This window comes from Cydia strobilella, chromosome 13 (assembly GCF_947568885.1).
Source record: "Cydia strobilella chromosome 13, ilCydStro3.1, whole genome shotgun sequence".
Classification (NCBI taxonomy): Eukaryota; Metazoa; Arthropoda; class Insecta; order Lepidoptera; family Tortricidae; genus Cydia; species Cydia strobilella.
The window spans coordinates 7,625,922-7,641,982 of NC_086053.1; the positions used below are offsets into that span (position 1 = coordinate 7,625,922).

The following is a 16,061-nucleotide window of genomic DNA, read 5'->3' on the forward strand; positions in this document are numbered from 1 at the left end:
CCACTGAACTCTATGCAAATTATAAGCTATTCAATAAACCCACTATTTTCCCAAAATTTTGGGCAAACCACTTAAAATTCGGGTTGAATGGTAGGCTGACTGCGATAAGCTGCTGCTGAAGGGGTGAGCGATCCTGCTTAACTGTTTCCAACTTCAATGATGCACAACAAAGGGATAATAAAATTAATAAGGCGATATTTTTTTTAATAGAACTATAAAATAAGTCTCCACGAACGCCACCAGCGTAACACCCACATATTATGTGTTTATTAAAACGTTAATGTAATTTTCTCAAAATATATAAGTTTTCAGGACGTATTAGTACTTTTGATACCCAGATTAGTCGGATTTGTAGAGGCTACCCCCACCGCTAGCATAATTTAACAAATGACCTCTCAAACTCGTTGCATTATTTTAGGCAAGTTAACAACTTCTCCAGAATTTCTTTCCGTTTGTTATTGTTGAGGTAATTTGGTACAGTTTGCAAGCTCAGTATATCGACAATACGAAGAATATGGAACAGTATGCTTTAAACGAGTAAAAAAAAGGAAAATACTTAATTCTCAAACTGAAATAAATGTCATATACGAAGGAAAAAATCACCAAAGCCTCCAGTGTCCAGAGCTGGAATCGAACCAGCGTCCCCCGTTTACCGGACAGGTGCCTGAACCGCTCGGCTATCCGGTCACGGTGGCATAAGTCGAAATTTCCAAGTGTATGACAATTTCCCGAAGGCTTGTGGCGCCCCCTGACTCCCTGACCATCTCTAAGGTAGAACAGTATGGTTCGACCTTCTAACTGAATCAACTCGGGTGATAACGGACTAGCGAAGAGAGATGGCGCTGCCATTAATACTCTAAGAACAAATTAAAATATTTTCATAGAAAATAATTTAATTTGTTCTTAGAGCATTTTATTAATGTTTATTACTTTTACGCTGTGTTTCATATTGAATATTTATTATTTGAGAAAATTTAAATATTTCTATGAACGTTTCCATCCAACCCTTTTTCAATGCTCTTGATTTTAGTTGACCGTAGTAATTTTTATCTAACTATCGCGCTTTTGTTAAGCATAATACGCTCACACAGTCTTCGTTTGAAAAGCGTAAGCAGTACCTATACCTAATATTATCTAAGATGCTGTTTCATATCCACAACACTGCCACGCCACACAATCTGTGTGCTGCGCCGAAGGTAGAGAGGCTAGGTGTCGTAAACACGCCTCTGGGAAATTCTTGACGTTCACAACCGATCCCTGCGGCGCGCGCGCTGTGCCAGCGACTCTGCCTGTTCCACCCACACACCTTCGCAACCTAGTGTTACCTTAAACCTTATCTGTATAAAACCTGCCTAAATGCGCTTGAAGTAAAGACGATTTTACAAATTACGAAAACGTGAAATACGCGGTTCGCAAATTAACCAGCCGATTTGCCGTTTTAGCTTTTTAAGTAGTAAGTATTCTTTCGTTCCATGCATACAAAAGTAAATAAACGCACGGCTGTGATAATAAGAATGGGAGTTGGGTCTTTTGTCAGTTGAGTAAAGGTTGTTGTGTTGCTCGAGAGGATTGCTCGTTTTGCTTTTCACTTAATTCTTTTGCTTTGTTACCTATGTGTTATCTAAAGCCAAAACTGGAGCACGGAAACGAAGAATCTGTTTACTTGGAATGCTCTCCATGTTACTTATCTTTACACTTTTTGTAAACATCTGTTCTACATACAATCAACCAAAATTATATGATTTTATTCCATGCATGTAGGTATTAACCGACTTAAATATTTTCAGTTAAATATATTGTATTAATCGATCGACGATATACCTATATTATGAAAGACGATAAAGGGGTGTTTCTGAGTTAATCGCCTATTTCGATCAAGTATTTAGTTGTTCCGATTCTAAAGCTTGAGGGGTGTCTCCGTACCTGGGTTAGTATATATTACTTTATATTTTACATAACCTAATTAAATATTTATTTCTAGCATTTGAGATGTTTATAATTCAGCCACCTATTGCAGGTTGTCTTTGAAAATTATAAAAATTTCAAATATCGGAATCTACATTACAAACGGTAATGTAAATAGATTCCGATATTTGAATTACAAACAGTATTTTACAAAATGACGACTTTTTACAATTTGCCTTCGGCATTTTACAAACGACGGATTCTTGCAATTTGTCTGCCACATATCTCGTTACAAACTCGATTCGTTACCGTACAAAGTTTTAGAAAGGAACTATAAAAAAATATGTATAAAACGGTGTAACAGTGGCCAAAAACTTAGAGGATATAACCAAACGGAGACGCCTTGTCTGTAATTTTCTGTACAAAAAGTATTCGATTTTTGCGGGGGAGGGGAACGTCAAATGTACATATACGTAACGTAAAAATAGCCATGTCAGATAAACGTCAGTCCATACATTGTGTATGACCATTGGCCGACTATTTTCGACACAGGGACGACGACACCTGTTAATGGCTACTCCGTTTGGTTATGTTATGTCCTCTAAGGCCAAAAACGGTACTTCTGCCTTACGTAATGTAAAGTAGGTAAAATAGCCTGTCTTTGCAATAATGCCAGTAAAAGATAAAGTTTGCATCATAAAGGGGCCCACTGTCTATCAGTCCGCCGGACGATATCGGCCTGTCAGTTAGAACAAAAATTTGACAGTTCCGAACAACTGACAGGCCGATATCGTGCGGCGGACTGATAGTCAGTGGGCCCCTTAAGAGTGCACGTCCGTATAAATATCATGTTGAGATTTAGTGGCCCCTTCACTGGGCGGCCCACCGTGGGAAATATGAAAATTGGAAACGCTCCGCCGCAACGAATAAATTCAACCCTATTTGTACGCCAACCTCAATATTCCGATGTAAGTAGGTACCTTATAAGCATCATTGCGCTATCTACCGCGCCTGGAATGGGATAATTGTATTGCACGTGTAAATGTACTGGAGCGCACTCACCAAAGCGGCTTGATTAGGATTTAGAATTAAATGGGCATTCGAGTGTCACTCGTGTCAAATAGGTACATGTAGTATCCGTACTCAGTCGTAGATGTTGCTTACTTAGCTATATCTAATTGTATATCTACATACATGTGAGTAAAATGTGATCTTTGTTACAAAAATAAGTTTGTTCGTTGGTTGTAACTGTTTTTTTAGGGTTCCGTACCCAAAGGGTAAAAACGGGACCCTATTACTAAGACTCCGCTATCCGTTTGTCCGTCTGTCCGTCTGTCTGTCTGTCACCAGGCTACATCTCATGAACCGTGATAGCTAGACAGTTGAAATTTTCACAGATGATGTATTTCTGTTGCCGCTATAACAACAAATACTAAACAGTACGGAACCCTCGGTGCGCGAGTCCGACTCGCACTTGGCCGGTATTTTTGTATTACCAAAGATAGATATAACTCCGTAATAGATGGATACAGTCTAAGGAAAAAACGTGCCTCGAAAATCAAGAAAATTTGATTCTCGTTCAGAGGGTGCTACTAGCTTTGGCCTACTGTCGTATAGATGGCGTTGACGGTTTCGTTTGTTATTTAACAATTTTAACGCATGTAAAATGGTCCTGCTTTGCTCTCTGGTGGGTAACTATGCTCCAGCTCAACAAAAGAACTTAACGTCTAATATTTTTAATTATAATATTTCTATGTTATTATTTATATACTCAGATAAACTAAATTGTATTTATATTTTCAATTGCTATATTAGTCATAAAATTAATCTATCTGTTTTGGTGGGGCCTATTAATTTGGCGCGCAATGGGGTAACTTTGCACCCCTAAGTAAACTATTGGTAGGAGCAAAAACACCCCAAACATAGTTTCGTTTTATATAAAACAACATTTCATAAGTTGATTTACCGATAAAATATGTTACATAAGATAAAAATAATAATATTCAATTCGTCTAAATATTTAATAATGAACAGTTTAAAAAGTTATTTAAAATTTCCTTAAAATGGAGCAAAAATTGGTTCAAAAGTAGGACCGTTTTACTCAGTGAAAGAACATGGGTCAAAATCATAAAAATAATTAATGAAAATAAAAAAAATCATTTATCCATATTTAAATACATTTTATGGTATTTTTATAAATCTTCATTTTTAGTTTTAAAGTGTGTCGATAGATGGCAGTGAATTTACTGGGGTTACAAAATTTACTATGACAGTACCGCTCTAGTATAAGTTACTCTATGGTATTACTTAAGCATCTACTGGTAGCTTAAAACGGTATAGGTACCTATTTTAGTCTGTAGCATGGTTTTCAGTTATGTAAGAAAAATGCTTCGTAAAAACGTAACGACGTGTCATTTTTAGCGCTGAATGTGTTGATAATTTTATGTTACAGAATGCACACAGTCCAATTGGTAATTTAGGTACAGGTTGCACTATTTAAGGACAGGCTATAACTAATGACAGCCTCCCGTGCTATATAGTTTTTAGTTTTATTATTTTATAATTTTTAAAAACAGAAGTGAAAATATGCTAAAGTAACCCGTGTTTCTTCATTATTATGTAAATAGACGGGTCCTTGTCCTAGCAATTAGAACAAAAACTTGAATTGTATATTTAAAAGGCCAGGGTTCTGCTTAGAGAGCTCTTGTGTGGTAAACCGGTTAGGGTCGAGTGGGGTACAGAGGCCTCAACCCGTCAAGTTTAATGTGTTTCCAACTCACCCCGCCTTCCTCGTGCCCAACTAATTAGTGGAAGGGTAATAAGTTAATCTTTCATTATTTTAACGTTGTTTACTATTTCAATAGCAATAACGCCAATAACTATTGAGTGCACTTATTAGTGGAGGAAGTCTAAGCAATCTTAACAACTGCCAATATTGTAAGTATGTATTTTATTATCGAATTTGTTTCAGATATAGGTATAGTATAGGTAGTGTGAGCTGTTAGCAGTATCATGCTCATTGTGTACACACACTACACACAGTAAGTTCTTATTATTTGTATTAGCTCGTGCGACAACTATAACGAGACATTATCGTGATTACTTGATCGAGCATTTTTTCTACATCATGGAAATTATTTGCTACAAGCTACGGCGCACGGCGTAGCGCTACGGGATGAGCTTAGGAGGGAATGCTTTAAAGCCGAGAAAATATGGAATACTTTGTATGGTGAACGAATTGGTATGTAGTTACCCAAATATTTAATATATATTAACAGCTCAAATAATCGCAAACTTTGCTTTGACATAGTTATGATAAGTCCAGTACACATTTCAAATAGTACCTAGTAAAAATTCACTGGAGGAGAGTTTACATTTTAAGAATCTATGAACATCAATATCGTGGTGTTATTATAATCTGTGCGTTAAGGAGTTCGAATTAGCCCCTTGCTGACTTTGCAACAGATGTAGAGTAGGTATAGCGTGAGCGTCGTGACAGGCGCTGTTGAAGCTCATGAGCTAATACTGAACAAAAAAACTTAGTGATATTTGTGATGTCAGCAGCCGAACTTTTAGTATTTCTGGGAATAATGCTGTGTTCCAACATGGCTGAAGGCTGCTTAGTATTCCGGCGGCTCTACCCGATTTAGAACAGACGGCCTGGCCCCGGCCCGTCTTCATACGTCACTCCAACGTGATTTTTATTGCTTCACCGTGTGATTGGAAATATTTTATGCCTCGTGGCGTTTTCTGACGTAACTTAAAGCCAGGGCACACGGCAATTTTTTACACGGAAATAGGGTAAATTCTAGTGACGTCGGCCGCTATCCAATGATTTTAAGGCGGAAGTTCCTGTATTTTAAACGGTCAGTCATTGGGCAGTTATATAGCAGGCACAATAAAGTACGTTTTTTTCAATCGGCCGGCATAGAGAAATAGACACTTGCAGCTTTTACAACTGCATTGAAACATTCTGTACATATTTGTGACGTTTTCAACCTAAAGTTACCACATTGTCGGTGGTGGATAAGGTTGATTCCTAAATTGAAGCTATATGGAAATAGCATCTTATTGACAACCGACAATAAGTACCCTTTTGGTTGAGAATGGCACATTTATTGTTGAACGCACAGGATAGTGAATGCTCGTAATGTTCATGTTACCTGTATAATTACCTTTAACGTTCTGCAATATGTGCTTTACCTATCTGAATAAACCATTCCATATCTATCTTGAACCTATATATGTACATAAGATCCTCAAAACTTTTCAATTGAAACTGCAATGTAAATTCAAAATGAATTATAGTTTCATTCCTTTGTGAAAAACTAAATCATCTTGTTTTTAACATTTTTTTCCTATAAGAATCCGCTTTCTGTTCCCTGGTAATGAAGTCTCTTCCACTAGGAGGTTCCTAAGTAAACTTCTAGTAATGGAGTACGTATACTTAATCTAACTACATTTTGATAGGTACTGGTAATTTAATACTGCAGTAGAGTATTCAGTAGGGTAGGAATTTAACCAGTGAGCGCGCCCCCGAGGAAGTTTGACATGAATACTTTAGTCAAACTTGTAAAAAAATTGCATAAGTGTTTTAAGGCACTATGGGCTGTCCCTGTCAGAAGTACCTACTTATTTGTCGTTTAGCCTCTTAAAATTTTACTTTATTACCAAAGACGTTGGATGTAACACGACATATTTCGATAAATTAAAAAGTATCTATGCAGTAATTTTTTAGGATTCCGTACCTCAACATCGGCAAAAACGAATACTTATAGAATCACTTTGTTGTCCATCTGTTTCAATCGCTAAGCGAACACGGGTGACTCGAAAAGTGTATACATTAGGCGCACTCATAGTTGCTACATTTCGAACTCAATTCGCTGTTTGCCAGATACACCGACTTGGCGTCGTGAGAGCAATGGGAATATAATGCTACGACACGCCACGAGTACGAGTATGACTTACACCGTTCGTGGCACGACATCGCACGCCAGTTCTTGAATCGTCTAAATGGGGCTTTATTTTAGATCATCCAGTGGCTAATGTTTTAGCATAGGAACTTGAGTGACAAAACAATATTAGGTATTAAAAAAGAAGAAGTGCGTTTACAAAATGAAAACAAGTAGAATCAAAAATATTACGTGGCAAAATGGATGAGAATCGCGACGACAGCGAGACCGCTGGTTTTTAATTTCCAACGCAAAAACTTAAGCTAATTTTTAACTCAGTTATTAAATAACCAAACTAACTAGCCAAATAGTTAATATTTACGTTACACGGATGATGGAAGGAATCTGTAACAATACAGCGCATCCGTCTTGAGGCGAAGGGTTACAATTTTAGCACCATTTAAGACTATCATGAAAACGTCTTTTCATGACTAAACTTCCGTGACTTCATATGAAATCGTAAGTTGTAAAAGGGTTTTCCAAACATTCGCTTCGTTCAATGTTTAAGGGAATCAAATAAAGCAGACAGAAATTGTCAGTCAGCTGCCTGCAGAATAAGAATACGAGTCCTACGATAAACCGAATCGAACGATTGATTGCTTTCATTCCGTGAAACATGTTTTTTTTACCAAAACACGAACTGTGCGAACATGGCATTCTTTGTGCGTTGTGTAAGTCTTGGTTTGTTTATGTCATAGACCTAGCATTACATAGACCAGCTATACGCGTGCGCCCGTAAGGGATAGACATAGATGACGTCATAAACGTGGGGATACCATATTGGTAAAAATTACCCCAATATTTGATATCACGTTGGGGCGATTACCCTGGAGGCAAAGTTAGCTTGTTTGACGGTATTAAAGAATTGTTAAATAAAATGTCAATAGGCCGTTCTTTTTAGGCGTATAAAAAATGAAATACCTCCTATAATTCGCGCAGGTGGTACAAAACTAAACATGTTTAGTAAATAAAACGTAAAATAAAATGTATTATGGGTTTTAATTTAAAGAAATCACAAATCGCAATGACACCAATTAATGTACACCACATTTAATCTTCACAACATTTGTTTATTTATTTTTTGGAATTAGAAGTACGAAAAAACTTCGAGGTCAAAATTACCCATAAAATTATGATATTTTCATCTGGTATCCCTAACATGATTGTTATGCAGCTAAATTAAGAAGAAGTTTAAAAATGGCTGACCTCAGACTCCTACCTACCTACGTAATTTGGGCGGATAATTTTACAAATAATGTTTTGTTAATTTGCGTAAATAATTGTGATATTTTTATTGAAATCGTTTGATTCTACATTGCTTTGAGTGTAACGTAATTTTACGATGTTATTCTCACATATTGTGTTAAGAGGAAGGTGTAAAATACCGTACTTACGTGTGAAAGGTTATGATCTCATATTTTTGCTCAGAGCGGCTATTACAGCCGATTACAGAACAATTCACCAGTATTTTATCAAAGTTCAAGCATTCAAAACGCTAACCATCACTATATTTCATAAGAGAAAGCACAATTTCATACAAAACAACGATAATTAAACAAGCAACGAACAAACATGACATGTCACGTACTTATTTGTTTGCCACAACCTCGGTTGTGGCAGCGGTGGAAAAGTGAAACTATGACAAGGACAAACAATAACAGCGCTTTCTCTGCTACTCCTACTGAAAGATACATAAGACTATCCCGTTCGGTCATTTTCCCCCACTCCTCATGACCGATCCAGTTATACTAGATTCATGGTTTATGTGCATGGATTTGATTTTGAAATCCAAGAACATTTACTTTGTATTGTCTAGTTATTTATAGGTAGACAAGTATTTAGCTTTAATTTTGCACGGGGTCTCAATATTCTCTAAATATACTTAGTTTTGGAAGGGTTTTCTGATTTTATGAATTGTTAAGGTTTTGTTTTTGTTATGTTACGATCTTGACACGAGTTCCAGCATTTGCACCAATCAGCGTGCGTGAGCGATCGTCAAGGTCGTATCTTAACAATATCAAAATAATTACTGATTGTACAATCTAAATTACGCTCCTGGTTTGAATCAAATCGTTATTCGTCATTTGGTATAAAATGAATATTATTTATAATTTTTTTGCACCTTTTGTTTAAGCCTAATTTTTGATATTTAACATGCCAGTTGTAGCAAAATGTGGTTTCGTTTGTTTTATGACGTTTAGTTTATTTATCTCATTTATGTATGCAATTTTCAGAAGAAATGTCAATACAAAAAATTCAATGGCTGCTAATGACTGTCTCCATTAATTGTTAACGTAGCCGTAGCGTAGCGTAGCGTAGTAGCACAAGTGAGTGCGCGCAGCCTCCGTCGATACAAGTGTCCAATTAACTGCGACTGCCGACACGTGTGTTGCTCATTTGTCCGCTAAATTACTTGATAATGATGTCGTATATGCCGGATACTATTCCTTATCGGCATGTTTCCCTGAGGCGCAAATTATATAAGACATAATTATGTAGGTATCTACTATAGGAAATAGGTACATAACTATGCTACTAGCAAATAAAAATGACATAATCATGGTTATCGTTAATTATAAGTTATAACCCCACCAAAAACATTTTCATGTAAAATGTTGCCAAGACGAAACCATAAGGCTCGCACTGTCAAAAAGTTATCAGATCTCTTGTAGAGCCAAGCTTCTAACTCTACAAGCCCTAACTTAAAATATGTTGCTTGGCCGTTTCGCTACCCTCACATGGGCGTAAGGTAAAAAATTGATTCACTATTTATTATTTTTTATTATACAATAGTTCTTGTAGGGTAGGGGTAGAGTTGTAGGGTTCAAGAAGGCACTTAAGTCATTTCACTGCGGTATTATAAATGTACGTGGGTTGGTATCATAAACAGAAATTATATTATTCAAATCTTTATTTACATTCCCAACCCAACACAAACCCAACCTAACTAAATTGGTCGATGCGACCTGCATGTAACTGTTATTGCGACAATTTATACAGCTTTAGTTCGGCGCTATTCGATATGCTTACATCGGTCGACAATTATAATAATCGGCTCACAACTTGCGACTTAAATGGAAATGTTAGAAGCGAGTTCAAAATATGGAAATCCCGTATCGAGGAGATTAAGTTGGCTATAATGGAAGTGGGAATACTAGCAGCAGTGCAAGCGGCGTGATCGCGTCCCTTGCGCTCGAATTCACAACTTGCTGATGGTACATAAGCTAAGCGAGATGCAGCCGCTGCGCCGCGCCGCCGGCATCGCCGCGATGCGGCCCTGTACGTCGCGCGTTATGAAATGGGAATTAAATTGTCTGTGAAGAATACAACAGGATTACCGTTTATTCCTACTTTCACGCGAAACGATATCGAATACTGCGCTGCGTACATTGCCCCTTTACACACTGAGCGTTGCAACAATCTCCTGATGTTTGCAGCAATAGTCAGGATGCAGTTTATGAAAACTGGCAAGCTCGGTTGCAGGACGGAGCGTACTGCGCGGGTATCCACCGCACTGCAGCCGGACTTGGCATGCTGCTCCTAGTTTGTTTATAGTAAACACTCGCTGGATTACTACAGCGAGCACACTCTGTTTGAGAATTGGTTTTATTATTGGAAGTAAATACTTAGAAAGTTCTATTGTTTTTTGTTTTCTAAAAACATTTTTTCTACGTGCTAATCCATAGCCCAATTTTCGAACTGATAATCGGTGTTGGTGCCACTGTCAAAGAAATATTTCTTCGACCTTACAAAAGTGGATGCCTGAAACACATGAGGTTTATTATTAATCTCATTGAAATAATCAATTTTATCGTTGTCGTGATCCTTTTTTACTTGTACCACTGCGTCTTTAGTACTTTTTTTACGTGAAGTTAAAAACATTGGTTTTAGCGTGGAAACAACACTACGCAGAACATGAATGTTTGTGTTAAGGTGAATGGATCCGGGTACTTTATTTACTAAAGTGATGTTTCTTCCATTTTTAGATTGTTTCTCAAGTTCTTCTGCTTTATCTTTAAACCCTTTTTTTGATAACTTTTGATGTTGATTAGATCCGGTTAATTTGCCATCGTCGAATTCTGAGAAAAGCATGTAATCTTTAGTTCTTATTTTCGGTTTCTGCGATTCGACATTTTTTGCACTAAACCGCGGCAGCAGGCTAACATTAAGGCTGGCGTTGGACAACTTATCGTAATTGTTCTTTAACGTTCTGACATGTATCTGATTTCGTATTGCCCCCATTGTATTGATAACATTTTCAAGTTCTAACCAACTCAAAACCGGCGCGTACGTTGCTTCCTGGACCTGGTTTTCAAGTTCAAACAAATTTTCATTGCTGGCTATTAAATCTTCGTATTTTGTAAAATTTTTCAGTCTCAAACTCAGAGGAGATCGTACAAATCTTTCCCAGTAAGTGCGCGCCGCGTAACTACTCTCACTGAAAAATGGATGTGCAGTTTTAGGATCCTCAGTTGGTTCAATTTTGATGTCTGCTCTAAGGACATCTGCAGAATCCAATTCTCTAATAAGTTTTGCTATTTGTTTTCCTAATGTACTGTAATAAGAGTCGTCTTCTTTGTTTGTTTTCGAGTCGAATCGACGTCGTGTGGAATAGTCAAGGCGACCTGGCGTGATAGGATGTCTTCTCTTAGGTATAGGAGGCTTCATGCCCTGAAATTGTTCATGTTTCTGAGGATTTTGCATATTGGGCGGTTTTGATGTGCTTTTGTTGCTTTCATTGGTGTTCCTATGAATTAGTTCGCTTATATATTTGAAGTCAGGGCCGGCGTCCATTTTGTCACCTTGTTCGAAGAGGAAATTATTGTCTCCCATAAACATGTCATCGTAATAGTTGTCTTCCTGGACGTATTGCTTCATAGGATAGTCCATGGGTGGCATAGGTGGTAGCGGTGATGGTTTGAATACTTGTCTCGCTTGTGGTTTGTTTCGATTTTTGATAGGAGGAGGCCGCTGTGGATAAAAAATAAACAAAAGATAGTAAAAAAATATGCAAGTTAAATGATAATTCATCCACATTTTTATGGTAATTTAAGGTTTACGCATATCAAAAAGCTCGGCACCAGACCTTCGCCGCCGTAACTCATGCGCTTGCCATCAACTAGTCGTCAATCATACTCATTACGTAAGCACGTAACGAAAGCGACTCAACACCTCAGGGGGCACAGCCAAGATGCTAATCGTTTGCGCCGTAGCGAACGAAACGCTAATGTCTCTTTGTCGCACTTATACGGAAGAGTGATAGATTTCCTACAAATAATACTGAGCGGGTCAAGTTCAGACGGTCCGGATCCGTTGCCGAGCTTTTAGTTGTGCTTCAACTCCTATACACCTACTTGCAGTGTTTTTTTTAAATTCCGTTTAATATTCAGAAATGCACGTCTACTAAATAGATCTAGTGTTATAAATAGCTAATGTTTCCGTTAAATTAAAGGAAACATTTCTGAAGTTAAACAAAGCTGAATTCTCACAGCTGTATGGCCAGCACAGCAGCGCGGGCGAGACACTGTCGTGCTAATCCTGTGCTGACGGGCTGCTGATAGTTTTATCAGAACTATTAATAGATAAGGCCTTAGCGAAAGTGTAAACTTGCATGGGATTACTTAAGATACAACAATCAAGTTCTGCACGTGAACGTCAGGATGAAGGGGTCCACCCGTCAGCTAATTTAAACGAAATATTTATAAAAATATTGTATCTTCTGTGTACCTGAGTGTAATTTCTATCAAATGTGTGTTTTATCTTATAAGTAGGTCTTAGTAGGTATCACTTACGAATCTATTAAGCAATTTGTGAGTTCGCAAGACATTCTTGCCGTCGGGCGGCGCGTCGGCCGGCACGGTGGTCGGCGTTGTAGTCGGCGTGTCCGCTGTCGGCACTGGTGACGGCGTGGGCGCACCCATCGTCGTGGTCGAGGCAGACGTTGTTGGTTGCTGCGTTGATGCCGCTACAGTAGTTTGATCATTTTCACTATGATCCGGTGGACCTGAGACAATGTGATTTGCGTATTAGAGTAATACTTGTAGTTGCATGATATGTTAACATTCATTTGTGCATGCCATCCATCCATTTTACCGCTTCAGGTAAGTATAAAAAACTAATAATTCTTAAAAAAAAAAAACTATTCTCGTCCTGGTGGCCAGTAGGGCTAGTTTGATATCATTTTCGTATAAACCGAAGACGTAGAATTCATTGCTGATATTAGTTTATTTCAGTTACAGTTTTAGTAGAGTGATTCTTAAGGAAGTTTTAGGTGTATAATTTGTTAAGGGTACCCATGCGAAGCCGGGGCAGGTCGCTAGTTAAAATAAGTAATTCATTAGAAAACGTACCCTGAGGGATTGGAGGGATAGGCACCATAGGGTACATCGGTATAGGCGGAGCGGGTAGTCCTAAAGGCGGGAAAAATGCCGTTCCCATATTTGGTAAGAAAATAAATGAAGGTAGCGGTGGTTTAGGCTTTTTGCTGTACATGACTATCTGCCTGTGGGCGCCATCCTTGTTGGCATCGGGTGGCCCTTTAGGGGATCCGTTTGGGTGCGGGCCCCACTCGAAACGCTCCCAGCTGCCCAGGTCACCTTTCGATTCATCGGAGTCCGATTCTGACGAGTCGGAACCGGAGCTGGAATCTTCCTCGCTATCCTCGTCATCGTCCCTAATTATCTTTTTACGCGAACTACGTTTTTTAGACTTTCTTCTTCTGTTACTATGTGTTCGTGTGAGGAATGGTTCTATCGGTGCACCGCTCCTCCTCGTCCCCGTCTTCAAGGGCTCTTCGTCTGTTTTGTTGACGACTTGGCTTTCTATAGTTTTAAAGAACTGGTTGTAGAGCCAGTCGCTGAGGTCGCTGTTGTCACTGTTTTGAGCGGGCTCGTCGATGTTAGCAGTTACCACTGTCGGGGAGGACGGTGCTACTGGATATGGAGGTACTAGCGCGCTACTGTGTCCGTACGTGTATCCAGTAGGTGTCATATGGCGCCTGTAGTCTTGTGTCAGTTTAGTGCTGAAAATTAAATCCATATTAGCATAATATTCCTATCCTTTCTATTTTAATTGAATTACGAAAAATATGCAAAAATTACTTGGGCTCGCATATTTTAGACTCTGTGTCGAAGTAATAGCCCGGGTAGCAGTGGCAGCCGATGACGCAGCCCGGGAAATCATCAAGGCAATACTCAAACCTTCCGTGCACACCGCACTCTACAACAAAAAACCACAAATAAAGCAATGATATTATAACTATAGATAGTAATACGAGTATACTCATACATAAGGAGCACAAAATACTTTCATATTTATTTCATTACCTACGAATGAATCTGTTTTAGTTGATTAATTTTCGCATACCATTCATCTTTGTCTTATATGTATACTACTCGTTGTTAAACATAAGCTTGTCTCTTTCTCTTTCGGTGTGCGGGAGCTCCTTAGCACGTGCACATTTCTCACCTGCCCGGCGCGACTAAAAGGCAGCTTGTACAATTTGTACAAGGTAAGCGCTTCAATTCCTATACCTAACCTTTCTAGAGTTTTTATATAATGGAAATCAAAACAGAAATTAAAATACTGTATATATTTTATATTAAACAGATCCGCTACCTATTTATTAGCTACCATTGAAGGTAAGACTTTGAAACGCATAATTTTAGTCTTTAAATATGCTTCAAATTTTATAGAAAACCCCTAAGAATGGTTTTTGAAATTCAATCTGTAACTAATTAAACCCTAAGGGCTTTGAAAGTTTTTAAGAAAATGGACATAATTTAATTTTTTACATTATATTATTCTTTATTAAATTTGACCCTTAATTATTATTATTGATATTGTGTTGTGACGATCTTTTTGTGAATGCATTTTATTTTGACATGTAAAATATAATGTACATTTTCAAGGAAAAATAAATGAATCTAATCTAATTTAGTCTAAGAACGTTCACGTGAACAATGACGCGGGCGGAGGCTAATAGTTAATATACGTATGATAATATTTACCATAATGTCCAGGAGCGGCGTCACATATTGCGTTTAGTAAAAAAAGTATTAAAAAAAACATTTGGATGAGATACAAAAGGTTAAAATTAATAACTTTAGCATAATGTTACATATATACTACATATTCTACTGTAGTTGTAAATTGTTCACTCAAATTGCCATTTTATTAGAATTATATGTATTTTACACTACGATTTTTACTTCACTAGGTGTCACTATACCCGATGTTTGATGATAACTACTAAACCTTCTCAAACTAAATTCAAAAATGAATTTCTGGAAATAGTTAATACAATGGAGAGTTTCTTAGTTTCCTTTTGGGGCGGCACAATGGACGCATTGAAATGATAATAGCGTAGGATAATGGAATTTGTTTATTTATCTGAGGATTTCGGCTGGTCAACCAGTAACTTCGTGCAAATAAGGTAATGTTCGCCAACAAATTAACAGGTTTTCACCCAGTGACTTCAATTTAATGTCGAATTCATAAATTTAATGTCATTGTTTGTGCTGTTGCGTATTTATATACCAACTAGCGACCCGCTCCGGCTTCGCTCGGATTACACAAAATCTTAAATTATACATCTAAATTATTGAACCCCCTCCCCGTTGACCGTGGGTATTGTAACTACCCCCTTAACTATGATATTGAATTGTAATTGAATTATTAAATTTCACTTTATATACGACGAGCACTATACGATAAGTAATTGCTTATGTATTCTTTTACATTAACTGTGAACAATATTGAGAGATGAATAAACTAAAACTAAACTATATAAAACAAAGTCCCCCGCCGTGTCTGCCTGTTTGTATGTATGTTCGCGATAAACTCAAAAACTGCTAAGCGGATTTTCATGCAGTTTTCACCTATACATACAGGGTGAAATTTTAACCACCGTTCATACTTTACGTAGTGAATTTACATGCCATACTGAACAACTTTTATTGTAGGACCAATGCCAAAATCGCGGAAAAAAATTTGTCTGTTTCATACATTCCGGCTGATGTGCCGCTGATTTCTATGGGAGTGCCAAATTTTTTTTCGCTATTTCGGTATTGGTCCCATTATAAAAGTTGTTTCGTATGACCTATAGTCTCTACGCAGAGTATGAACGATGGTTAAAATTTCAACCTGTAACTGTACTACTTATACTACTAATAAAACATTAACTTTGGTTTTATTAATCTACTA

General features: G+C 37.7%; 1 protein-coding gene and 1 long non-coding RNA gene across 4 annotated transcripts in view; one reads left to right on the top strand and one right to left on the bottom strand.

Moving 5' to 3' along the window:
- The window catches only part of LOC134746709 (uncharacterized), a 102,118-nt gene that overhangs the window by 39,825 nt on the left and 46,232 nt on the right, over positions 1–16,061 (top strand). The gene's annotated exons all lie outside the window — the stretch shown is intronic.
- Positions 9,751–15,129, bottom strand: LOC134746586 (uncharacterized). The gene is made up of 5 exons (XM_063681006.1): positions 14,867–15,129; positions 13,958–14,075; positions 13,208–13,878; positions 12,650–12,861; positions 9,751–11,828 (listed from the first exon to the last, which is right to left on the bottom strand). Exons 1-5 carry the CDS (start codon positions 14,925–14,927, stop codon positions 10,533–10,535), a joined length of 2,358 nt encoding a protein of 785 aa, XP_063537076.1. The 5' UTR covers positions 14,928–15,129; the 3' UTR covers positions 9,751–10,532.